This window comes from Apus apus, chromosome Z, assembly GCF_020740795.1.
Source record: "Apus apus isolate bApuApu2 chromosome Z, bApuApu2.pri.cur, whole genome shotgun sequence".
In the NCBI taxonomy this organism is placed as follows: Eukaryota; Metazoa; Chordata; class Aves; order Apodiformes; family Apodidae; genus Apus; species Apus apus.
In genome coordinates, this window is record NC_067312.1 from 25,711,260 (window position 1) to 25,738,821 (window position 27,562).

At 43.7% G+C, this 27,562-nt stretch overlaps 2 protein-coding genes across 2 annotated transcripts in view; both read right to left on the reverse strand.

Annotated features, from left to right (window-relative positions):
• The window catches only part of S100Z (S100 calcium binding protein Z), a 26,503-nt gene extending 6,217 nt beyond the window's left edge, over positions 1–20,286 (reverse strand). Inside the window, exon 1 of the mRNA XM_051642068.1 lies at positions 20,219–20,286. The gene's annotated coding sequence lies outside the window, so the exon portion shown is untranslated. The remainder of the gene's footprint in view (positions 1–20,218) is intronic.
• F2RL1 (F2R like trypsin receptor 1) lies at positions 19,616–25,521 on the reverse strand. The gene is made up of 2 exons (XM_051642062.1): positions 25,344–25,521; positions 19,616–21,493 (listed from the first exon to the last, which is right to left on the reverse strand). The coding sequence occupies exons 1-2, from the start codon at positions 25,411–25,413 to the stop codon at positions 20,388–20,390; spliced, it is 1,176 nt and encodes a 391-aa protein (XP_051498022.1). The 5' UTR covers positions 25,414–25,521; the 3' UTR covers positions 19,616–20,387.
• Positions 25,522–27,562: the final 2,041 nt, after the last annotated feature.

A 27,562-nucleotide genomic window follows, 5' to 3' on the forward strand; every position in this document is an offset into this window, starting at 1 on the left:
ACACAATTCTGTGTCCACCATTTTCCCTTCTATCTTCCCCTGGACTCTAGTTTCTACAAGGGTAAAGAGGGTAGCAGCAGTAGATATGTGGCTGACAGAGAGAGCAGGACCACCACATGACTGGAGAGATGAAGTTTGATGCCTTCATCATTCATGGCTAAACCCTGACAATTGCAATCTGCTGAATCACAGCAGTGTTGGTGGGAAGACACCTCTGGAGGATCCTAGTCCCACATCCTGTTCAAAATGGAATGATCACCAATGCCAGACCAAATCAGCCATGGCTTCATGGCTTTAATCTTGAAAAACTCCAGGGGTGGAGATTTCACAAATTATTGGGTAACATGCTTTAGTGCTGCACTATATCTTTGGGGAAGATGTTTTTCCTACTATCCAGTCTGAGCATCCCAAGCTGCAATCATGGCCACTGGACCTTTTTGCACCACTTGCCACTACCAAAGAGTTTGACTTTGTTGACTTTATATGTGCCCTTCAAATTATCTTGGCTCCTTGGCTGAACTCAAAATTAAACTCAAAAGCAGGCTGCCCCTTGACTTGCCCAATCTAGTTCTGTGTTTTAGCGTCCTCTTCATATTATGTACTTGTCCCTTGCAGACTGCTCCAGGTGTGCCCTTCTCCTCATGCATTATTATTATATTAAAGTGCATACTACAAAATCAATGGCTGTCAGAAGCAAAAGGGCAGATTTTTCACCTGGCATGGCACAAAGACTATATAGGGCTGAATTCTGTCATCTTTGCTCAAGCAGTAATAGGTGATAGTCTTAAAGAATTAATCAGACACCTGATTTCACTGGAGGCTGATGAGAGAGGCAGAGGTTATTCCATGCCCTGTGTCATGTTTTAACCCCAGCCAGCAATCAAGCCCCACAGAGCCACTCACTCACTTCATCCCAGTGGGATGAGGAAGAGGATCAGAAGGGTAAAATCATAGAACTATAGAATCATTAAGGATGGAAAAGACCTCTAACATCATCAGCTTCAACCATCCACCCAACACTACCATGCTCACTAAACCATGTCCTGAAGTGTCACATTTACATGTTTTTTTTTAACACCTTTAGTGATGGAGACTCCACCACTTCCTTGGGCAGCCTGTTCCAATGTCTAACCACTCTTTCAGAAAATATTTTTTTCCTAATATCCAATTTAAACCTCCTCTTGAGCAACTTGAGTCCATTTCCTTTCACCTTATCTCTAGTTACTTGGGAGAAGAGGCCAACATCCACCTCACTATAACCTCATTTCAGGCAGTTGTAGAAAAAAAGTGAGAAAACTCATGGGCTGAGATAAAGACAGTTTAATAGGTAAAGCAAAAGCCATGCACACAAGCAAAGCAAGACAAGGAACACATTCACCACTGTCCATCAGCAGGCAGGTAATAAAGTAGGACCCCATCACATGTAACAGTTGTTTGGGAAGACAAATGACAACAGTCTGAATGTCCTCCCTTTTCCCCTCCCAGCTTTATATTGCTGAGCATGATGCCATATGGTCTGGAATGTCCTTGTCATCAGTTTGGGTCAGCTGTCCCAGCTGTGTCCCTTCCAAACCTCTTGTGCATCCCCAGCCTTCTCGAAGGTGGGGTGAGAAGCAGAAAAGGCCTTGTCGCTGTGTAAGCACAGCTCAGCAATAACCAAAACATCACTGCCTTATTAACACTGTTTCCTGCACAAATCCAAAACGTAGTCCCATAGAAGCTACTATGAATAAAATTAACTCTATCCCAGCCAAAACTGGCATACCCTGTAAATCTGAGAGAGACCCACCAGCTATGATATAGGTCAGCGGCCTTCTTCCACAGCTGGGAAGGAGAAGTTTTGGCTTCTTGGATCACCAGGATTGTTCCTTGATGTCTTCTTGAGACAACATAACACAGGCTGCCTTAAGACAAAGCAGGCTGTAAAGTGACAGTCTAAGCCACAGTAAAATACTGCTCAGCTTAAGTGGGAGGATCACATACTCAGGGCATGTGGTTTTCAACATTTGCCAGAATGCATGTGGGGAATATTTTCTCAGAAATAATATTTGCACTATGAAAGGCAAGTCAGCCTCCCACCCACATCCTGTCATTATTTACTCTTTCCCAAACTAATGCTGCTCTTGGGATGCACATGTTTTGAATCAATGTTGTACCCTCAAAATGGCAAAAGGTGTGGTAGGAAGCAACAGGAAACACGCCAAGGCTCAGGAGGACAGATGTACTGTACACTAAAAAGCTTACATTAGAATAGAGCCTACATTAGAATAAAGAGCTTATTTATATAGACTGAAGAGCTTATAAGAGGCATATGTTTGAACCAGTATTTTTTGATAAGTTATAATGAGCATTTTTACATTTTTAGTACTGTTAACATTTACGTTTGTGTTCTGTTTCTATATCTGAGTAGATGACTGATCTACCCTTTCACACCAGGCATGCCTCCCTTCCCCACAGGTTCTGGTTCACAACTTCAAGACTGTTTTAACTATTGTGATCCCACAGACAGCAAGCAGAAGAGCAAAGAGTTATTAAGCCTCCTGCTAACAGTTTTTGCCAACTAAATTCAGTGTTACACTCTGTAGGGATCTTTTTTAACAGGTTACATTTCAAAGGCTGCTCTTCTGAAGTGTATCCTGATCTCATTCTCTTCTGACTGTCATCTTGGGCAGGACTGTGCACCTGTTTTCCAAATAAATAAATAATTTTTTGTTGAAATGTCCAGATCCTTGAACTCTGCATGTTGCCTTACTGGCAATTTCTCTTGTCTTACTTGTTTAGGACAGCAACTGGAGCATTGTCAGCATGTGAGATCCCGACTTGTGCTCACTAACTGCTCACTTCACGTGCTCCCAGAAAAACAGCTACCCATTCCTCCCTCTGTGAGCAACTACCTGTTGCTAGCATGTGAAGGCAACATAGATTTGTATAGGAATGTATGGTTATCTGGAAAATAGCCTGGAAAGCATTCATTAATCCTAAATAAGTTTTGAAGTTACATTCTGGCTATACAATGCTTTCTTGGTCATACACCTCTGAGGCAGATGCATCTATCCAGCCATGTATCATCCAAGCCATTTATTACTTCGATGCAGTTTAGCTCCACCAAGGAAGGTTACAATATAGTGTAAAATACCTCGGCAGAGATGCAGACTCAGAGCCAGCTCTGTCTCTGGTAGCAGCAGGGGGTCCCATTACAGAGCCAGAGAGGGAATACTCACTCGGTGCCAGCTGATTTCAGTAGCTCATGGTACAGCTTATATTTTGCAATACTTCATTTTCTGAACAAAGCCAAGATAGCAATTATCTATGTGATAAAAACACTGACTGATAAGGCAAATCCACCCCTTTGAGACACACTGGTTCTGACCAACTCATCTGTCTTCGTAATTCAAACTCGTATCAACCTGCAGCAGCCTTCATACTAATTCACTGCAATGTCCAGTCCCTCACACAGGATTTTTGCAGCTACGTTCAGGTTATGCTTCACAAGTACTGGGAGCCCTCCTTGCAGCAGCTGGTGAGCTCAGACTTTGTCACAGGATGGTGGCCAAGTCCCTTACCACATTGTAGCCATAGCAAAACCTTCCACTCACTCCATAGGAGTGAATCCTATGTCAGTTCCTCCTTCCTGGCCTCCAGCTATCCACATAGCAGCGTTACTTTGGGAATGGGCTTCCTAGGGCTAGCGCAACTAGCTCTCTGGGGCAATGAGCTCCACTGAGCAGAGAAAGCCCTTGGCCCATATAACCACATGCTTGTACATGTGCTTGGCCATGTCACAATGTGCTGGCAGCCACCAAAGCCAAGCTCACCCCATCTTTTCCATCCTCTCGTCTGTGAGCAAAATTGAGCCTGTCTTGAGATAACCAGCAAATAAACTCACCTGCTGTAGCACAAGTGTGTTGGCAGAAATAGATACCTACCAAAAGATGCAAGGGGAAAAAAACATTCCAAACTGACTTCATTCAATATTCCCAGCCCTTGTTAACGTTAAATCAATACAGAAAAATGGGTTGGGTAAAGTTTTCTCTTAGTTTGTATGTGTATAAAAAATGAAGAAAACTTCTTTTGGTCCGGGGCTGCCCCTTAGTGTCTTGCTGAAGAACTGCTGCTTCCAAATCTCATGCTAGCAAGGAGGACTAAAATGATTCAAGATGCAAAAAAACACCAAACCAAACCAGAACAAAAAGTTATGACAGATAGCAAGCCCACAGTGCAATTAACTGCTTTGTCTACATGCCACCAAAAACAGTCAGCATGCCTTCTGTGGAAAGCAGTGCAACAGTGCACAAATACACTTAGAAATTTACTGTTCTGTTGCCTTCTAAAAGGATGAGTAATGTTTTGTTGCTCTTGCCCCATTTTCCAAGCATTCATATAACAGAGCCTTGAAGGAGCTGGTGTTAACATTCATAGAGCTTCCTCCTCATCCCCTCCATGCAATGCTGAACAATATTCCACCTTTTATCAGCAGGTCTTCTCTTTACTTCCAAGAGCCACATAACAGTATTTAGACCCTTTCTCAGCCACAGAATATTGAATAGGTTGCATTCAAACCCTCTAATTCCTCTGAGCTTTATGTATTTGTTATCAATAAAAGCTTAATAACATCGTATTGTATCTTCTAAGAGGTGTATGTCTCTGTGGAAATAAATTATTTCACAATCATAACTATATTAATTTTTGATATTTTCTTTTCAGATATTTTACCAGAGACACTAAACTATAAAAAAGATAATGTCAGTGACTGGTATAATCTGCAGGTCTTTAAATTTTAAGCTTTTATTTCATCTGCAAGAATTTTTCTACCTTTTTGGGGTGATTTTGGAGTGAAATCAGATTTCACCTTCATGAAAAGTCTTTGCCAAATAAACTCTTCTGCCATTGTTTAAAGGCTCTATAAAAGGTCATCATCTCTCTGGTATTTCCAGAGAAAGCAGGACAATGCACTGACACAAATGCTGAGACTGGTATTAAATGAGATTTCAGAAGTACTTTTGATAAAACAAAGCACTGCTATCCCTGAGCTAAAAAGCATGATGATTGTACCATCATCCTTCCTTACTTTCTCTTTCTACAGAATTTATGTTTCCTGGGGTAACTGGCAAATACAAAAGGCTGGCAGGTTCTCAGGAGCAAGTATGTGCTACCATCTTGTTTCAATTGCGCTGAGTTGGGTCTTTAAGTATGCTAATTTTGGTACAGATAGATATGTTATAACATATTGATATTAAAAGTTAAAAAATACTAATTTTTAACGTGTGACTGATGGTGTCATAGAGGCTGCTGGAAGTCAGGACTTCTGCGACTGTTATGTATTAATTTTGTTTTCAGATAGAAAGTAGCCTTCTCAAACAATTGAGGCTATTAAAACTCATTGGAGTCACGGTGTAGCAGAAACCAGTATCAGAACAGTGGTAATTGCTGCCTTAATTGTATAGCTCTTTTGTTATGGTACCTTTATTAACTACATACACGTGTTCCAGCTAATTACATTACAAAGTATCTAGACTTCTTTCATCAAAGGACTGAGTTCAGGCATTCATGTCAGTTCACTGTCAAGAGACATTTGCAGTGAAATGAAAAGCACATGGTCTCCCTGCCTTCTCTAACCATGCAGCCCCACTGATGGGACAGGTCCAGCACTCTCACCAAACATTTTGCCATTCCACCATGGCAAACTTCATATAGGCCCAGACACTGTAAAAATAATGAAAAAATCAGATATTACTGACGATAAACTTCTGTGTTATACTATTTCAGAAACCTGGGTATCATAGGAGATAAACAACAACACCTCTTCTTGTTGAGAGAAGGTTATGCTTGGAAGATTTAATTGTAACAATGTTTGAGATCGGAGAAAAATGACAGAGACTGGAAGATACTGTGAGAATATCTTGCTTCAGAGGATACTCTCCAGAAGCCCCGCATCTCTACCTATCCTTAGTAATCTGCTTCCCTGATCCCAAATTTATCAGGGCTAATAACTATAATCTCTTAAGTCCTTATCCTTCTCTAAAATCAGATCGTAGAATCATAGAATCATAGAATCCTAGGGGTTGGAAGGGACCTCGAAAGATCATCTAGTCCAACCCCCCTGCCAGAGCAGGGTCATCTAGAGTACATCACACAGGAACGCATCCAGGTGGGTTTTGAATGTCTCCAGAGAAGGAGACTCCACAACCTCTCTGGGCAGCCTGTTCCAGTGCTCTGTCACTCTCACAGTAAAAATTTTTTTCCAAATATTCACCTTGAACCTCCTATGCTCCAATTTGATCCCATTACCCCTTGTCCTATCACTGGTCAACACTGAGAAAAGCCTAACTCCATCTCCCTGACACTCACCCCTTACATATTTGTAAACATTGATGAGGTCACCCCTCAGTCTCCTTTTCTCCAAGCTAAAGAGACCCAGCTCCCTCAGCCTTTCCTCATAAGGGAGATGTTCCACTCCCTTCATCATCTTTGTGGCTCTGCGCTGGACTCTTTCCAGCAGTTGCCTGTCCTTCTTGAACTGAGGGGCCCAGAACTGGATACAATATTCCAGATGCGGCCTCACCAATGCAGAATAAAGAGGTAGGAGAACCTCTCTTGACCTACTAACCACACCCTTTCTAATACACCCCAGGATGCCATTGGCCTTCTTAGCCACAAGGGCACATTGCTGGCTCATGGTCATCCTCCTGTCTACCAGGACCCCCAGGTCCCTTTCACCTACACTGCTCTCCAGCAGGTCAGCCCCCAACCTGTACTGGTACATGGGGTTTCTCTTCCCCAAATGCAAAACTCTACACTTGCCCTTGTTGAACTTCATCAGATTTCTCCCCATCCAACTCTCCAGCCTGTCCAAGTCCCTCTGAATGGCAGCACAGCCCTCCAGTGTGTCATCCACTCCTCCCAGCTTTGTGTCATCAGCAAACTTGCTGAGAGTACATTCTATACCCTCATCCAGGTCGTTGATGAAGATGTTGAACAACACCGGTCCCAGTACTGACCCCTGAGGAACTCCACTAGTCACAGGTGTCCAACTAGATTCTGCCCCATTGACTACAACTCTCTGCCTCCTTCCTTTCAACCAGTTCTTGATCCACCTCACTACCTGATCACCAATCCCATTCTTGATCAACTTATCTACAAGGATGCTGTGGGAGACGGTGTCAAATGCTTTACTGAAATCAAGATAGACCACATCTACCGCTCTGTCATCATCCATCCACCTAGTAATTTCCTCATAGAAGGCTATGAGGTTAGTCAAACATGATTTACCCTTGATAAAACCATGCTGACTGCTCCTGATGACCCCCATGTCCTTGATATGCCTAGAGATAGTGCCAAGAACAAGTTGTTCCATCACCTTTCCAGGGATGGAGGTGAGGCTGACCGGTCTATAGTTACCCGGGTCCTCCTTCTTGCCCTTCTTGTAGACTGGAGTGACATTTGCTATCCTCCAGTCCTCAGGCACCTCTCCTGTTACCCATGACTTACCAAAGATGATGGAGAGTGGCCTAGCAATGACCTCTGCCAGCTCCCTCAGCACCCTTGGATGCATTTCATCCGGACCCATCGATTTATGGATGTCCAGATTACTCAACTGATCCCTAACCCAATCCTTATCTACCATGTCAGACTCCTCTATCTTGACTTCTTCTGGGGCTATATGAAACTGGGGCTCATGGGGAAAGCCTGCAGGAGTAAAGACAGAGGCAAAGGAGGCGTTCAGCACCTCTGCCTTCTTTATATCCTCTGTCACCAGGGCTCCCACCTCATTCATCAGAGGGCCAATATTGCCTCTAGTGTTAGTTTTGTCGGCTATGTATTTGAAAAAGCTCTTTCTATTATCCTTAACCCGACTTGCAAGGTTAAGTTCCAAGGAGGCCTTAGCTTTCCTAATTGCCTCCCTGCATTCTCTGACAACAGTCCTATATTCCTCCCAAGTGACCAGCCCCTCCTTCCATGATCTGTAGACTTTCTTTTTCCACTTAAGTTTGCCCAGCAGTTCCTTTTTTAACCACGTAGGTCTCCTAGCTCCCTTACTAGATTTCCTAACCATATATCAGACAGATATATGTGGTTTGACACAGGGAATTACAAAATTATCTGCACACCAGGAGGAAACCTGGATTAAGGCTTTCATCTTTGCCTGTTAAAGAATGTGTGCACTAGCAGCAGAGACAGAAGAGGGAGCCTTTAATCACAGTATCAGCTCTTTTTGCAATTTTTCAGAAAATGAAACAAAACACTATTTAAATTTTTCCCCTAGCTGACAAATGGAGTCCTCTGGCTCCTGAATACCACCAATCTCCCTGGGCTTGGGCAAACTGCTTGGTATGTGACATGTACCTCTGTCCCTTGGCTGAAAGGCCATGCTCCTGCATTATGCTCTGTGGTCTTTGTTCCCCGAGATGGTACCAAGAGACTTTCCCATCCTGGATATCTCCTGAAGCTAGGAGGTTAATATGCAAAAGTGAGGATGTGAATTCACAGTGGACACTCTGCCTCATGGAAACACTGAGAGTCAAGGAGACACTTGCATTTCTGACTTCAACACAGCAGCTTTGGCTAATTGTGTAAGTGATGGAGAAGTGGACACCCTGGAAGGATGGAGGCTGCTAGGTTAGACGTGCTGAAGTGCCCTGAAGAGCCATCTATCTATCCATACAGAATGCTTAGGTACTAGAGCAGAGATGTGTGTCTTGTCTCCGCTCCCAAGTGTAAACTAACTGTGAGGAGCTCATTCTTCTTTTAAAAGGAGATGAACCACCCAATGCAAAGGCACCATAAATTAATGCTGAACAAACCTGTGCATTATCTGGGACCAGTGCACACAATGGTGACCCCACTAAGTGCACAAGCTCCCTGTCTGGTCCTTTGGACACAGTGGCCTGTGGAGCCCTTGTTCTTCCCAATCATGTCTGAAAAGTCATGTTCAGCATCTTTAGATGCCTGCAACCAGCAGTGGCTCTGTGTTGGGTGTTTGTACCAAATGTTGTTTAAACTTAAACCCCACATGAAAGAAAAAGGATCTTGAAACAACAGGACAGTTGACACCTGTTGCCTAAAGCCCTGCTATCTTGATTTGAGGTGTAGGCACTGGAAGCCATGACCTCAGCAATAGAGTTGAGCACTGCCATTTCCCCACTTCTGGCAGAGTCCCATGGCCTAGAGCCAGAACCTTCCCTAACTGCCTGCCCATGTCTTGCCATAAAACAGTCAACAAAGTGGGCGTAGCTGTGGGAGGACTCTCTCTGCCTTCTCTCTTGCCATCCCTCCTTCCCCAACCCTTTCTTGCCTTCTGCTGCAGAACTTAATTTGGTAGAGATCAGCCTGAGATTTGTCCATATTGGAACCAGCTCTACATTCTTCAACAGCAAACACAAACCAAGCCATCAGCACTCTTCAGAGACATCACACCGAACAACTCCTGATAAACAGCTAAACAGCCATCACATTTAGAAAGCTCCTTTCTGCTCTTCATCCCTGACCCTGCTAACAAAAACCCACATGTGTAGACTCTGGGAGTTGAGAGAGGCTCATACTCGCCCAGGGTCTGGCAGCAACTTGACATTTACTGAGGATTTTCTTAGCAGCTGCTACTACCGTAATGTTCACAACTCTAGCAATTTAACCATAAGTAGTCACATGAGGAGCTTCCTGGCAACCAGCTCAACACACAGTCTTCATAAATTATGGCAGAGCAGTTCCATAGTTTCCTTTTAGCATTGTATTCTATGATCAAATCACTCTTCACAAGAGTAGCACGCTCCATCACTCCTCACAAATAGCATCACCACAATACAGTCCCCTCCAGTGTTTCCAGTTGTACTCTTTAAGTTAATAGAGATACATGAGTGATTTTGACCAAAAAGACAGGCAACTTCATTTGAACATGATACAGCAACACTTGCCTCCTGCAAGTTCTGAATTAGCATTAAGGGCTTGCCCTCAGTATTTTTACAGTGAACCATGTTGCTCAGTTCAGCTGCTCACAGAAAACCAGATGGGTTTGCCTCACTGGGATTTGAAGATGAAACGTCAAGGGGTCATGACATGTCAGACTGGAAGTATGCGCTAGTCCCGAGTCACCTCCAGCCAAATCCAGAAAGTACCAGAGCACAGTGTTCTCTTTCCAGATGACACTGCCACCCTGACTCACCGAGTGCTTCTTGTATTTTCTTAATACTCCCCTATAGCTTTTGTACATGTAGGACATGGAAGACTCTTCAGGACTTTCAGGAAACTCCCTCTACCTGTTGCATCTTATTTTTTAAATTTATTCTCTATATGTTAATTATGTCCTTAATTTCCTCTTATTCAGTGGGTCAGCCTCCCCAGTGAGGCAGCATATCCTTTGTTTTCCCATGTTAAGTTCCTCTGTTTTCCAAAGGGCTCAGAAACACAGACACAGACCCTATGCAAATGGGCTCTACTTCCCCACATCCAGTAGCACATGATGTGAAAACATAGTCCCCATTGAAGACATTCAGCCAGGGGAAGCACAAACCCAGCTGCTAAAGCACAGCATTGGGAGAAACACATACTGGTCTGGATTCAGCCTCACTGTGGAGAAAGGGTGAATGCTGGTGGCATTCCCCACTGTGTCTCATCCATGCATCACTTCTTTCCTCCATACAACCAACAGCTGAGAGTGGGCAAGTGCTGTAATGGGGAGGAAATAAAATAAATGGCACTAAAGGTTCAATCTCAAACATACTGAACACTCAGTTCCCAACAGTTTGCTTCTTAAAGGTGAGGCATAAAGCTGGAATGCAGTTGCTGAACCAAATGCAGCTGTTAACTGCAATAGAGAAACATCCACTCCTGTGCCAGCTCATGCTTGTTCTCCACCAGAGTGCTTGTTACTTGTTGCATGCAAGGTTTGGCAATTTAAATCCTGCCAACATTAAGAATTACTATATGTTGTTTTTTACAACTGCCATAAAACACAGACAACAACTCAGTTGTCCTCTGTTTTCACAGAGCTGTCCGTGTTAATTCACATGCAACAGGGGCTGCAAAACCTTGAGGTGACCACCTGATAGAGCTGAGAGTTCTTACTGGGTCATTTATCTTAACTCCCAAATGTAGACTGGTCAAATATATGCTTTTCTTCTCCTCCCACGCTTCATTCTCTTGCTTCATTACACAGGTGCCCATTACTGCTCATTACTACATATTATTAATACACTCAAAACAAACAAAGGAACAAGGCTTAGTCCATGTGATGAGCATGTAACCAGCAGAGTGCCCTGGTAAAGCACTTCAAACACGTACCCAACTTTTAGCAGCAGGACTGTGCTTCACAACCAGTACAATAACTTCATGGAGGCCAGACCAGAGTTTTACCAGCAAAGATGCAGTTTCTGGGTTCCAGCAACATTAGGGCTCTTGCTGGCATGGCTATGGCAATCAGAGGTTGCACCAGTTCTCTCCCAAAAGTACTCTGAGCTGTGGCAAAACACAATATCCAGGGGAATGTTAAGCCAACATGGGTAGCACACAGCATTCCACAGCTGGCATTGTATGTAACAGGGAAGCAGGATACCCAGAGAGAAGGGAGTGGACACACCTGGTCTAGAAACACAGATTTTAATTATCTTTGCATTTGGGAATGAAGCCTCTGTACTGAAGTGCAGACACTAGAACTTGGCTGTGATATCACTGTCTCCTAGCTCAGTTATGGCAGGTGCAGACCATGAAGACTTTGGCAGCCTTGAGCTGGCTCTGTTCTCATGTTTGTACCACATGGGCAATCCCAGATGGTTTATGAACTCCAGCACAACCATTAACTCAAAGTGTAAATGCAGCATTATGAATGGACCACATATGCCTTCCCCCCTTCCCCTGGCTACCTAAGACCTAGCACACCAGCGAAACTGGTTACAGCTACACTTAAATGACTGTGAAGCCCAAGTCACACCAACCAGCACTGAATCAGCTAGTCCAGATGAATCCAAGGGAGTTGTCAATGTCTCTGCACAGCACTCAATGTACACTTCAAAATCAGTAGTCTTTTTTCCTTTATCAAGAGCATCTCCGCCTCCTTTGGCCTAGATGACAGAGAGCTGACTATGTAGTCAGCCTGTTGCACTGGTCCTGCCAGCAAACAATGTCTGGAGAATGTTCACCTTCAAGCCTACAGAAGGTTATCACTCCCAAGAAAAAATAGGTAATACATACTCTACTGGCTATTTTTTAATAAAAATAACCATGACTACTTGTACATAATTAATTTAATATTGTTGTTGCTTTTTAACCATGTTTGAAGTGCATGTGACAGATCAAACACATCCATAATGAAGCACAGGCCTCAAAGGGCTGTTATGGTATGTAGGCATTATGCTACTTGGTTCTAGGACAGCTACATGTCTAGACATGTGCTACAAGTCTTCAGTCATCACTGAGCTAACCACAGTTAGTTAGACAAAACGAATGTTAAACATCCACCACAGTGGGCCTGCATGGTATTCATGGAGGAGTTCTGAGAAAATTTGGAGACAAAATAGCTGAATTAGTGACAGAACTGTGTTACCTCTTGACAAAATTATACTTGAATACTGGGAGTCAATGCCATAACCAAGAACTGAAAGGAGGTTCTGAGGAGTCTGGGGAAATACAGTCCTGTGGGCCCAATATCTGCACAAATGAACTAAAGAAGCATCTCAGAAGGGACATCACTAAGAAACTTCTGGAACTTTCTGGGAAAAGCCACCAAAGCTTTTGTACTGAGAAGTCTGGGTTTAATAGCCTTGTAGAGTTCTTGGAAGAGGCAAGATGCTCCTAGAGATAAGGGTGATCTAGCAGATCCCATCTACCTGGATTTCCAAAAGGCTTTTGGTAAAATTTCTGATCAAAGGTGTCACTGTTTGCCTCAGGTCTGACAACAACGCTCTCGATCCCCTCCCCTCCCACCCAGATAGGAAAGGAGAGAGAGAAAAATAGAGAGGCTTGGCTGAATTGAAAACTAAACTACACAGCTTTAATTAAACACCAGTGATAAAGAAAATCTATATAATTATATAGAAATATGTTCAGACATGTGCAAAAGCCTCTCGCCTCTCCCCACCCCCAGCAACTTCCACAGTATCTCCTGAGCTGTGAACAGTCCCAAAAAATCCCAGAGCTGCTGGAGAGAGCACAGAGTGATGAAGGTCAGGAGAACTCGAGTCTGGGGGTCAGTGGTGATGGATGGACGGAGTCCTCCCCGGACACCGGCCATGGATGGAAAAGAAGGGAAGAAGAAGCAGGAAGGAAGTTGTCTTCTGTGATCTCTGACCTTCCTCTGAGCTTAGGTAGAGATATGGAATGGAATATCTCTGGTCAACTTTGCTGTCTGTCTAATTCAGCCTCCTATGGGGGGGTCATAGATCTCCCCGTAGTGTCTAAGCTGACAGAGTGAAGGTGTGACCTTGAAGACCCAGCGGTTAGAAAAACATTCCAGCACTTGTTATCATTCCTAGCTGGAACACTCTGTGACTAGTTAAAAGAAAGCTTGCTGGAGGAAAAAAAAAATATCAGTAAAAGGAAAAGTGGCTTCAACCTGGCTTAAACCAGGACAAAAGGCTTTTAAAGAAAACTAGGCAGCCATGGAGTAAGAGGAAAGGTCCCCTTGAGGAAAAATAACTGATAAAAAGGAAAGAAACAACAGATAGCAGAAAAAGTCAGTTTCCACAATGCGGGTTACTCACCACTGTGGTGCTGGACCTGTACTGTTCGTCATATTCATAAATGGCCAAAGCCAGTTGAGTAGTGAGGAGCAAAAGTTTGCTGATGACACAGTTAAGACAGTAAGGCCTGAGGCAGGCTGCAAAGAATTGCAGAAGAACCTTTAAGACTGACAATTGATGTATGAATCCAGCATAAATAACTGTAAAGTGAGGTGCATGAGGGAAAAGCATCCTAGCTTGACATGCGGAGCCGTGGCTTGCAAAACCACAGAATAGTCATGGCTGGAAAGGATCTCTGAGATCACTGAGTCCAGCCATAAAACCAAAAAAAAAAAAAGCAAGAAACTCCAACACAAACATACAACTTGCAATCTCAGCCACTAGAGCATGCCCTGAAGTGCCACATGTACATGTTTCTTTAATACATCCATGAATGGTGACACCACCACCCCCCTGGGCAGGCTGTTCCAGTGCCTCATCAGTATTTCAGTAAAGTTCTTCCTCATGTGCAATCTAAACATTCCCTGCCCCAACTTCAGACTATTTCCTCTGGTCCTGTCATTATTCACTAGGGAGAAAAGGCTAACTCCCACCTCCCTACAACCTCCTTTCAGGTAGTTGTAGAGGGCAATGATGTCTCCCCTCAGCCTCCTCTTCCCCAAACTAAACATCCCTAGTTCCCTCAGCAGCTCCTCGTATGACTTGTTCTCTAGACCTTTCACCAGCTTGGTGACTCTTCTACGGACACCCTCCAGCACCTCAGTGTCCTTCCTGTAGTGAGGGACCCAGAACTAAACACAGTACTCAAGGTGAGGCCTCACCAGTGCCAAGTACAGGGGCACAATCACTTCCCTACTCCTGCTGGCCATGCTATTCCTGATACAGGCCAGGATACTGTTGGCTTTCTTGGCCATCTGGGCACACTGCTGGCTCACGTTCAGCCAACTGCCCACCAGCACCCTCAGGTCCTTTTCTGCTTGGGCAGCTCTCCAGCCACTCATCCCCAAGCCTGTGGCGTTGCCTGGGGTTCTTGTGACCCAAGTGCAGGACCCAGCACTTGCCCTTATTAAACCTCATGCAATTGGCCTCGGCCCATTGATCCAGACTGTCCAGGTCCCTCTGCAGAACTGTCCTAACCAGTAGCAGATAAGACACTCCCACCCAATTTGGTGCAGTCTGCAGACTTACTGAGGGTGCACTCTATCCCCTCATCAGAAGAATGATTGATAAAAATGTTGAACAAGAATGGCCCCAAAACTGAGCCCTGAGGGACACCACGGGTGACTGGCTGCCAACTTGATTTGACCCCATTTAGCACAACTCTGTGGGCCTGCCCATCCAGCCAGCTTTTTACCCAGTGAAGAGTACACTTGTCCACACCATGACTCACCAGCTTCTCCAGGAGAATGCTCTGAGAGATGGTGTGAAAAGCCTTACCAGAGTCCAGGCAGACAACGTCCTCAGCCTTCCCCTCATTCAAAATGGCAGTCACATGGTCACAGAAAGAGACAAGGTTGGTCAAGCAAGACTTTCCTTTCATAGACCCATGCTGGCTGGCCATGATCTCTGAGTGCCCTGCACTTGCTGTGAGAGCTCACTCAAGATGAGCCTCTCCATGATCTTTCATGGTCCTGAGGTCAGGCCAACAGGCCTGTAGGTCCACAGGTCCTCCTTCCGGCCCTTCTTGTAGATGGGCATCACTTTAGCCTCCCTCCAGTGGTCTGGGACCTCCCCTGTTGACCAAGATTATTGATAAATGATGGAGAGAGCCTTGCGAGCACCTCCACCAGCTCCCTCAGTACTCTTGAGTGGATCCCATCCAGCCCCATAGACTTGTGCATGTCCACGTGCTGAAGCAGATCATTAACTACTTCCTCTTGGATTATGGGGGCATAGTTCTGCTTTGCATCCTTATCTTCCAGCTCAGAAGGCTGAACACCCTGAGGGTAGCTGGTCTGACTATTAAAGTTGGAGGTAAACCACTCAGGAGATATATTTAAAAGCAGCTGCAAGAAAACATCAATGCAGTTCTCAGAAGCAGGAAAATAATTTTTAATGTTAGGGGATATTGGGAAAGTAACAGGGAGGAAAACATAAGTCATTACTGCACCATCCATGGCTTGATTATTGTGTGTAACTTTATAACCATGTATGGGAATCTAAAACTTTCAGAGAAGGAGGATTACCACATGTTGAGCAGTGGCTGTTCTGGAAAGTGTAAATTGGCTAGGACTCCTCAGCCTGGAAAGCAGCTGAGAAAGAGGGACTACAATACTGGTCTATAAAATTGCAAGTGGATGGACAGGACACTTAGGGACTTGCTCACATCCTCTTCTCCTTTAAGAACTAGGGGCCACCAAATGAGGTTCAAAGCAAATAAAATGTTAATTTTTTCTCCCAAAGGGTGTTATTAATTAGACCAGACAAATCACTTAGGAAACCTTCATGCTGAAAATAAATGGATGTTGGGAAGAGTACTGTGGAGGATATGGATACGTGCTTGCACTATTTTTACTCCTTCTTAGGTACCCACCTGTAGTATGATCTTGTTGCTGTTACGCATACCCTTTGACTTACAGATCAATCCTTCTCAGCAGCAGCTTTCCTCACAGATGCCAATGAGCTTAGCTCACCCAGTCTTCGCCTGCCTCCTTTTTTTTCTGGAAGTCAGAGCACATCTCAACAGGCACATAGCACAGCACTCACATGGTGCAAAGCCACAAATTTTGCAGCCACATCTTACATTCATCTGGTATGTTGGTCACGTGCCCTGTGCAGTACTTCTGCTGTTTTTTGACACTTTCCTTGACACCTCAAAAGCATGGCTGAGCACTTCACCCTGGCTGAGCTCAACAGACAATAGGTCTGAGCCAGCAGACCCATTCCTACAGGCAGAGGTGGAGTCTTGCTCCCCAATGCTTAGGTCAGGCAGGGGCTTCACAGCTCCTGTGCACCTTGTAGTTGCACAGTGTCAGCCAGTTGGTGAAAGACAGACTGACCTTCTCCCTTGAGCTGAGCCAAGGGCTCATCTAGCAAAACATGAATGCTGTTCCAAGTCAAAAGTGAACCTTTCTCCCTCCTCCTGGTTTAACTTTAACTCAGGACTGATTCAATAACCCAAGGTCAAACATGCTTGTGACAGTACAAGGGAATGGTGTGATAAAGCAGTAGGGGTAGTGGAAAGACTAGCCTACCTCTCTTAGCTGCAGCACATGCTTGAGCTGTTTGTGAAACCATGACACTGTGCACATAAATTACACAAATTCCAAAACCCCAGTGCTTTCACAGATATCGTACTGATTATTTTTGTAGCATTCAAACGTTAAGTGAGCCATACACGGTGAGTGTTTGAATTACAAATTTGGCACTATTCAGGAATATATTTGTTAACTGAAGATGATCACTGTTATACCAATCAATCCTTCCTGAGGGTACAGTCCCATAAAAGTTTAAGCAGCCAGCTCCACCCTCCTGGGCTGCATGTTCTTGCCCCATCCCTACCTGGGCTGCACAAGCACACAGTTGCCAATTCAAGGAATTGATTCAAATCGAGTGAACAACCAGTCTGTTAATGGCAACAAAATCAAACCTTCACAGTAAATTCAGGATGAGGATTTGCAATGTATGTACAGATAGGAAAACTTTCTTACAATTTGTCCTTGTTTCAAGAATAAATAAAAGAAACACAACAAAACAATTCTTACGTGTAATTTTGCTTACTCTTCATTGCACTAGCATTGCAGCAAAGACACACACAGTTGCAGCACTGCATAAGATACAGATCCTGAAAGCAACTGGATGCTTTAGTAAATTCTCAGTGCCAGGTCTCTTCTTCCCGCCCTAACCACACAACAGATGCAGAGGAAGATGCCCCCCACCAAAGGCACAAACTCAGATGGTATCACTAAAACAGCAAAGGAAAATAAAAAAGGACATGGCTAGTCTGTATGATAAAAAGAAACTAACTAGAAAAATCTTTTCAGCTCCTAGTGAGCATAGTTTGATGCAATAAGCTGTACCTAGATGATTGTGGGCTCCTTGAATAGTATTCTCTGAGATTTGTCACATATAGTAGAAACTAATTTTAAAGGAAAACATTCTAATAATTAAAACATTTTATCAAAAAGCTTTCAACAACACTGCAATAATGTCTGACTCCTACATATGTCATGGACAGAACTCCACTGTTACTGCAGACAAGGGATGAAAGGTTCTTTCTTGCAACCTGCTTTTCCCATCCACAGATGAGGAAGGCTAAAAGAGAGAAGTAGGCAAGGGGATCAGCAGTCTCTTTTGCATGAGCTACAGTGGAGTGGTGTGATCGATTATTTGACATTCATTAACTGTTTCCACCAGTGACAGAAAGGAACAACGAATAGTGAGAGTACAAATGATTTGGTGTACTTCTGCTTAAATAATGAAATTAATCTTGTCCCCCAAAAGACTGGCTATATTAAACATACCATTTTTCAGCAATTTAACAGTAATCCATCAACCATAAGCAATATCTTTGTGATATTATGCAAACGTAGACAATTCATCACCTTTACAACATACAACCCATAACCCTTGTACTCCTGGCAGAACATGGGTAGTGCTGTAATCACATGAACTGGATGCCCTTCCTTCATGTTATCCACTACCATATACAGAGCAGGAAGCACACTAGGCTGTTCAGCAAAATAAAGGATATTCTCATATTCTGTTTATCACACATGGGATAAAGGAAGTTTGGATGCAATTTATGAAGATGGTGCAAGCCCTTTCTTCCCAGATCCTTCCAGTGAACTATGGCCTCTCCCATACAGTTATTTTCCAGTAAGGATGCTGAATTACATCTCCAGTAATAAATAAGCAATTATTTCCCTGCATTTTTGCTAGGGAGCAGGAAGAGTTAGTAAGTGTTTCATGCCCAAAAAGCATCTGTGTTCTGTTTTATCTAAAGATCTGTACAGTCTCTGCTCCTCAATGAGATATTTGTTAATAGGTTGCTATTTTAGCCTGGACCTCTGAAATACCACAACACAGCATGCTACTTTGATGCTAAGCACCTGCTAGAAGTTTGCAGACAAGACCGCAGCAGACAGAGGGAAAGCTGGAGCTTAATTAACCCTTGAGATGAGAGATCAAATACATTAAACTAATCTCTTAAGGCTTCTGTGTAGGGAAATAAAAAACCTTCATAGTGAAGTATAGGGAACAACATGGAAACCAACTAACAAGACAAGTAAAGAGCACACGGGAAAAAAAAATAATTATATGAATACTTAGAATTTTCTAAGCTGTAAAAAATGGCTCAAATTATTGCTACAGTTCAATCTGCCCCCTTCCTTATTCTCCATATTTGAAATGGTGAATATTTCCTATCTATATACCAGCTGTGTCAGAGTACTTTTTAGACGGAGTTTTTTCCCATTTGCTTGTATTTGTAGGGACCCAGCTATTAACAAGTCTCAGAATCCATCACATGGATGCAAGTTCAGTGTACAACATTGTTCAGCATTGGTGAAAGGGGGACTGCAAGATCTGAACAAACACATTTAAACCCTAGATAAAATACCCATCCACCAGCTTTTCAGACAAAAAGAAGCACATGTGACTCCACATTCCTTAGTTGTCACAAATATTCTGGGTGAGGGAAGAGGATTTAAGATATTTTAGAAATCCACTGGGGCTGAAGTTTGCTACCTTGTTAATGTGTTTGTTCATATCTCATTATTTCCCCACAGTTCTGAACTGTTTGTTTTAGTTACCTGCTCATAAGAAAAGGGAAGTTCTACTATAATGAAATGCGTCATTAGGTAAATTTTACTTATTACAGCTACAGTTGTCAGACTTCTAATTCACTCTTAGGAATAACATCTTTGTCACCTGAAACCAGGCAAGTTGAGATACTCAGCATTCTTAAAAGCATGTAGAAACAAAAAAGAAACCACCCAACTCAAGTATGTTATTTAAAAAAGATCTTATTTAAGTATCTTAAAAAATACACGGCACATTATATAAAAACCAAATAGCTATTAATCAAAACTTTGTTAAATATATCCCCAGTTAAGATCATGTATGGGCAAGCATTAACTAACAGTGTACAATCTGAACTAACATTTTACCTCGGTGCTAGCTAGTATGATAAAAAGTTCAGCCTGTCAATTCAACAGGATAACCTTACAGGCTTCTGCCATTTAGTACTCACAACATGAAAACTTGGAAAACAACAAAATTACATTATACTAAAGATAATAAGCAGTCATGTTGCTGGACAAACACAAAGATGGTGAAACATTCTCCCTTCTCTCTATGGTTTCAAACAATGTTCAGTGTAAGCAGGTACAGAGAGAAAGTTCCCACATACACAATCTGTTCAACTGTTTAATACACAACAGTTAAAGCCATACAAGATTCCTCTGCTAATTAAATACACTAGCAACACTACGTAACATTTGACATGGAATGAAAATGCCTCCAAACACAACTCACTTTCAAAGTCAGCAGTGTTTCTGCAGATCATTGGAAATGTAGTAATTTTTTTCCAGTCTTGTGGGAACATTTACCTGTTTGCCATTTCTACACAGGGTAAGCAGCTGCCAGTTCTGAAATCCAGGCTTCAACATAATTAAACAGCAAAGATATTTCTTCAGACTCTTGTACAAAACAACTCTCTTGTCACTTACACCCTTTCAGCAGTAGCACTAAAAGTTCACTTTTCTTCTAGGACTAAACTCAGTAGGTTGATTTAGTGGTCCCATTTGAGTTTGAAGAGTAAGAATTTGATTTCTTGAGGTGTCTGCTTGATGAGAGAGACACTTGCATCCTCCGGGTAGTTCGCACACTTCGGCAAAGAAGAGCATTTTTAAGGTTGTCTCTGAAATCTTTTGAAATGTAGTAATAGATGAATGGATCGATACAACTGTTCAAAGTAGAAAGACACAGTGCAGTTATGTACACCACATACAGATAGCTCTGGCTGTAGGTTTTGAGCAGCAAATAGTGCACAATAAGCAGCACATTGCTAGGTGTAAAACAGATGAGATACATAGACAGGACAGCAACAATGAGTTTGATTGCTCTTTTTCGTTTCTTCCCAGTGCTTACATCTGAGATGGAAGCATTCAGAGTCTTAATCATTAGTATGTAAGCAACAGCCGTGAGGAGAGCTGGGATTAAGAAAAGTCCAATTGCAAGTGAAAGGAAATAACTGAACATGTCATGAGCCAAAACATTTTCAGGCAACACATCATGGCAGGTAGTGATGTTAAGATTTGAAATATATACTGTCTGATTTATAAGATACAATGGAATGGTCCCCAACAAAATCACTATCCAGATAGCAATGGAGATGCCCAAGGCAATTTCAGATTTCTTTCTTGAATGCACTATGGGGTTTACTACAACCCAATATCGTTGCACACTGAGACATGTTATAAACAGAATGGAACAGTACATATTTCCATAGAAAAATCCAACAAGTACTTTGCAGAGACCTTCACCAAATAGCCAATTATTGCCATTTACATGGTAGGCAATCTTCAGCGGGAACCAGACAACAAAAAGAAGGTCTGCCAATGCTAAGTTAACCATATAAATCACAGCTGGATGTTTCTTCTTTGTTCGGAAAAAAAAGACCCAGAGGGCCAAGGCATTGCTTGGTAAACCAATGATAAAGACAATGATATAGACAATGGGAAGAAAAACTGTAGTCAGCTTTCCTGTGAGGACTTTTGCTGCAAATTCATCCACTTTGTATAACTCTTCTGAAGCATTATTTGTATTTGGAACTTTCTGGCCAGCAAAACTTCTTCCCTTTGAACTGCTGGTTCCACTACTCTCTAGAAAAAAAAAGAAAAAAAAGGTTGCTGTTACTGAAGTGCAGACTTTTTGTCCTTCTAAAAAATGAAATTCACACCATGATTTATTCGGAAGAACTAAAGCAAGCATCATCAGAAGAAAAACTAGGACTGATTTTCAAACACTTGACAGATTTTCTTCCTTTACGTTTTAATACCCAAATGACAACCTACATCCCTATTTAAGCATTGTATTAGCAACCACAGTGCTTTTCCACATCACCAAGGATATTAAAAATACCTTGTTAAAACGGCTGTCATGTGCTCCTACCATCTGAAGAATTACAATAGAAACTGCTTTAAGTACCCCAGGGCACCATTATCCTTTCATATATCTCTACCAAACTACCCAAGTTCTGGGACTCATAAAACTCTGCTGCAGGCTAACATAGCTGCAGTAGAAGTTTCCTCAGTTTTTGATGGCCTGAAAATCAGGTATGCAGTAAAACAAGGCATGCCAGCCTCAGAGGAGCTAGAACTGAAACTGTCAGAATGCAATGCCAAAAGCTATGAACTGGTGATCTCTACGGCAAGAAAGATGCATGCTACGCTGTAGCTGAACTGAAATTTGCACAGACTAATATTATGCATGACTCTGCAACAGGGCCAGTTATCTGGGATCTCCTTCCAGTTCACAGTCAAGATGGTCAGACAATCTCTGAAATTTCTACTCCAGATGCTAGGTGGCAAGCTGACAGCTGTGGCTGCTTTATAAACAAAACAGCTATCACTTCAAGTTTTGTTCTGCCTCTTTGAATGCCACAGGGACTTACAAACTGTATGCGCATGCCAGCTATTCCTGACTGCTCTGTCTTGTATGACAGCATTGACAGCATTTAGACAGCTCAGTTTAGAAGACCCCAAGACTCCCTCCAGACCCAACTAATCTTCTTGCACTATTAAATTAAACTACAGAAGCAGATACCGTCCATGAACTCACCTTGTTCCAAGAAGTCTAACATCTGCCAAGCTAAACTGTACAGACACGGAACTTCTCTGTGGGAGAAGTATTTTAACTTCATCTTAATTTCTATCTATATTTTTTTATTATTTTAGCCACAGAAAAGCCCAAATGGACTATAAAGGAGTCTTTTTGAGAAAGCAGGTTTGTGTACAAGCCAAAAACAGCATTGTTGAATAACAAAAGGGCCATCCTTCAAACAGCAGTTTTGATACAGTTGATTTTTATGCCTTTGATACAATGAAAAATGCTTATATCTTACATTTGAAAGTATAAGCCTTATCAAATAATATGTTAATACACAAGTATTAATGTTTTCCAGCAAAAATTCTAAAAAGGAGCACAACTTTGGGTACCTATTCTTTACAAGTTACCACTGCAAAAGGCAGACACCCATTGTCAGTGTGCTGTCCAGACTGTGAGACCTCCTAAAGACCTGTACAAAAATACAGCACGCATTTGTGTTTTTTGGAGTTCCGAATTAAGTTCCCCTAGTTCCATTTAACAAGGATTTGACAAGCTCCGGGCATAGGCCATGCTTCAATGGAAAACCAAGATGTAAGAAAACTTTTTGCCAGTACAATGACGTATCAATCTTTGTAGTACCCTGCATGAAGGCTGAAGTCTAAATTATGCCAGCAGAAGTCCTGAATAAAAGTAATTAAAATTCAAGTAATTTTGGCCTTTCTGTGGTCTAATTACAACACAGCAGAATTCTATAAATCCTGCTCTTGGATCTGCAAGCCACATGATGATGTCAGCAATACTGCTAAAGATTGCAAAGTTTCCCTAACCCAAACTGTCAGTATTAGAAGTAATAAAACCAGCTTGAAGAATATACCTTGCTTTGACATTAGATAATTTAAATGATAAGTAGCTAAGCAGGCTTCTAGCTTAACTGTGAGAGATCCTGGAATTGCTTGGAAGCTCACAGCAGATATCAGAGCACCATAATAAAGCACAGTGAACAGTGCTACGTCAAGCATCTGTCCATCAGTGAGTAGTTGGTATTATCGAATTTGAGTTATACTACTTGTATTCTGTTCCAAAGTTTTAAATTGTTGTAGAAAACTGATAAAGCAAATACTACCATTTTGGTTTTATCAATGTTTTGTGATCAAACGTCAAGCAATTATTTGTAATTGATGTTCACCGATTGGGTTGGAAAAAAAAGCAAAACAAAACACTCACCAAAAAGCCCTAGTGTCACTGTAACAAAAAAGAGTAAGAACTACACTTAAGTGCACTGATGGACACGTGACCCACAAACAGGATTTGTTCTATCCTCAAAAGTTTCAACTGTAGATACTGAACATCTTTTGTTAGCCCAATTGGCACCCATAAACGGGACAAAGCTCAGTATCCTGTTTCTCTCTGCAGTTAACACTCCCTCACCGAGCAACCAATCCTTTGTTAGGTATGTGAATTTCTTACATCCTTCTCTCACTCTTTCTGTGTTTGCAGTTTTCCATAACAATTGAGCTCTTTTCCTAGCTGAGTTTCACTCTGCCTGACTCATATAGAGAGAATGCAGCTGACATGCTAATCTGCCCCCAGGAAAAGCTCCCTTGGCTTCGCGGGGGAAAAACGTACTCTCCTCCCACAACAAAAGTCCGTGTTTCAGAGCTGTTTCAACACCTTTGCCACTAGTCCAGAAGATATATCCTACTGCATATCAAACAAAGAATTACGCCTACCCTGCAGACACAGAAGAGCAGGACAGAGCAACCACATTAACTAGCTTAGGTCATGGTAGTAACACCCACACAAGACTAAGGTTAAGGTTACCCTGGTTCCTGGATCCGCAGCTCACATTCACCACATCCCCATAACGGCATAGCCTGCTCGAGGTGAGCCACGATCACGTCCCCTGGGTTACAGTCTGTCTATCTGCCTTGGGTGGGACGGCATCGCACCTGCAGCTCGCCTCACCTCTATTCCAGAAGACCAAGCACTCAGCTAGAACTTCTAAGCAGACTGTCCCCCGCCCCTCCAGGTCAGATAACTAGGATATTAAAGAGGCGAGTCTAATATTACTAACTGTGTTCTGAGCAACAAACGTCGCACCTATCTAGCATCTCTTTATTGGGAAAACGGGACCTACCAAAAGCTTGGCTGTGACATTTACACAATCTTTACAGGTATACTTTTATTATGCAAACAAGCCCGCGATGAACAAATACAGAAATACACAGTGCAAAGGCATGCGTAGATATAGCATTGAGGTTTACTATAAAAGGTACTAAAACATGGACCTTAAGGCAGTAAAATATTTGTATGAACAACAGGGCGTTCCCCCCCCCAACCAGCACTTCAGTTCAGTAAGCAATAATACAAACTAACAAAGGTTCATTTAAAATTAGGATTAAAACAAACGAAAAAACTCGGTTTGCAGAGTCGGGAGAAAAAGCGAGAACAAGGTCTTTAGGGCTCTTTATGCTTATATGTGACCTTTAGGCAGGCGGCTAGCCGAGAACCAGACAGGTACAGCCCGGCTGCAGGTGAAGCCAGAGCACGCACGCAGCTCCCCAGGAGGCCGAGGCGCGCCCGGCCGCTTGCCCGCCCAGCTGCCTCCCGCAGCTGCCCCGCGCCCTGCCCGCGCGTCCCCGCAGCCCCACCGGCTCCGGCCCCAGCTTCCTGAACTCGACTCCGCGGGAACCCCTCCTAGTCCGCTCCGGGCTCCCCGCATCCCAGGCGGCGGCCAGAAACCTGCTTTGCGGCGCGGTCCCGCCCCGCGCCGCGCCACCGAGAGCCCAGCCGTGCCCCTCGCACCGCTCCCGCCACCGCCCGCAGCCCACCCCGCAGCCCAGCCCTGGCCGACCCCAGCTGATCCCAGCCGAGCTGTGGAGGAGCCGGCACTCCCCGTCTCACCCGGGAGAGCGGCAGCTCCCAGCAGCGCGCAGAGCAGCAGCAGCGGGTACAGCCCGGGGCGCCCCGCCATCCTCCAGCCACGCTCCGGCCACGGCTCCTGCTCCCGCACGCCCGGCCAGTTTCACCTGATACCTGAGCGCGGACGGGACGCAGGGCGCGGTCTGGCCGGTACCAGCCTGGCGGGGGGTGGGGCCGGGGCAAACCACGTCCCCCCCGCCCACGGGCTGCGGGGCTGTCCCTGAAATGGCGCGGTGAGCGCTGCTGGCGGGTCCGCCGCGCCCGCCTCAAAATGGCCGGGCTGTCCCCTGCCCTCTCTCCCGAGGGGCCCGCTGCTCTCCCCGCTCGCTGTTCCCGCGGCGTGGCTGCCGGCCCCGAGCAGGTGCCGCGGCAGGTGCCCCGCTGGCCCGCTCGCCGCCGGGGAAGCCGGGGCGCACCCGTGGAGCGGCCGAAGTGCTGCCCGAGGGGAGCGGGCTGGCTCGGCGATGGCAAGGGAGCAGTTTCCTGGGACAGCATCCCTCCTCCTGGCGCGGTGCTCTGCCTGTGCCGCGCTCCTTACTTTCCTGCTTGATGCTCGTGCCATGTCAGAGTTGCAGGGCAGGGTGTAATGGCTGCTTAACCCTCGTTTTGTGCTACTGAGCTTCTGTGACCCAGGGTAAGGAAGGGGGCACCTTCACTTGTCAGCCTTGCTTAGCTTCTGCGAAGTATAAGGATTTATTTAGCTTCTGCTGAGTATAAGGAATCAATGTTAACAGAGGCTTATAGTTTCACTAGGTTTTCATGCCAGAAACATGTAGTTGATGGGAAGATGAACTCCCTTCTAAATCATAAAAGCAAATAATTGGATTCCCAAGCAATTGAAGATGGAGCTTGTAGGAGGGAGTGCCAGGCAACTTGAATACCAGAGCACTCTATCAACCTGCATTGTAAGAGACCTTACTGTGGCCGTTCAGTACTTAGGGAGTTCAGTACTTAGGGAGGGCTTATGAGAAAGGTGGGGAAAGATTATTTTTTTTTACAATGGCCTGTAGTGGTAGGTGAAGGGTTAATGTTTTTAAAACACAAGAGGGTTAATTTAGGCAAGGTATTTGGAAGAAATTTTTACTACAAATGTGACGAGATGCTGGAACAGGTTGTCCTCAGAAATAGTGGGTGCCCCATCACTGGAAGTGTTCAAGCAAGTGAAATGTGTGAGCAAACTGATCTAGTGGAAGGTGCCCCTGCACATGGCTGGGCTAGATGATTTTTAAAGGTCTCTGACAACACAAATGACTCTGTGATTCTGTAACAAACAAATGGTCTTTGGTGCTTGCAAGCAGGAGTTCCTGGTGCTCCATTCATGCCTTGCTAGCAAGGTTTTTGTTCTGTGTACTTTTATCTAAAAGTTAGTGTTCCCAGCAAACATCTTCAGCAGTCACATTTGTTAGGAAGATTCCCCATTTATAGTATCTCCCTTGGAATTTCTGAATTCAGATGGCAAATATGTTTTCATCCTGTAGTGCTGTCTGTACTATATGCCTTACACAAATATATGGAATTTTTTAAAATGTTTTTTTAAGACGTAAAAAGAGTTTGGTTTTGGAACGGAGAGGAAATAAAAATCTCCTAACTTTAAGAATAAACATGTCTTGCAGGGATGGCAACAAGCTCTCAAAATAGCCTTCAAACAATGCAATTAGTTGAAGGTTTCAAGGAGGGAGGGTGAAGTTTTGTTCAAATTAAACAATGTGAATAATTTAGTTTTTGATTCAGAGGAAACAGATGCATCATCTCTGAGTGTCTTTAGCTGGTCTTCAGGGTGGCCACTTGGCATTTTAGAAACTAGGGGAGTACATGGGTACTACGTTTCTGCAAGGCTCTACTTTTGCAGTGCAAGATCACATCTGTGAATATAAATAGCCTTTTTGGTAACTAACTTCAGCACAATGAAGCCCTCTACCCTTCCTCCTTGTGTTTCTCAGTCATAAGAGCCCCTGTGTCACCTAAGCAGTCTCTCCTGCTTGTTTTCCTGAGCCTTTGAACAGGTTTCTGTTTCCTGCTCAGTTCTTGGACTTGCTGGCAGGCTTCTTAGGGACTACATAGTGGTTGTCAGCAACGTCCTTGAGGCTCTATGTGTCCAGCCAGGATCCTAGGAAATGAGGGGTCATGGGCAGCAGTTTTTTATTGTTTCGTTTCCCCAGTAGCAAAGATCCATTTTATTTCACTCTGTATTTAGGAAGTCA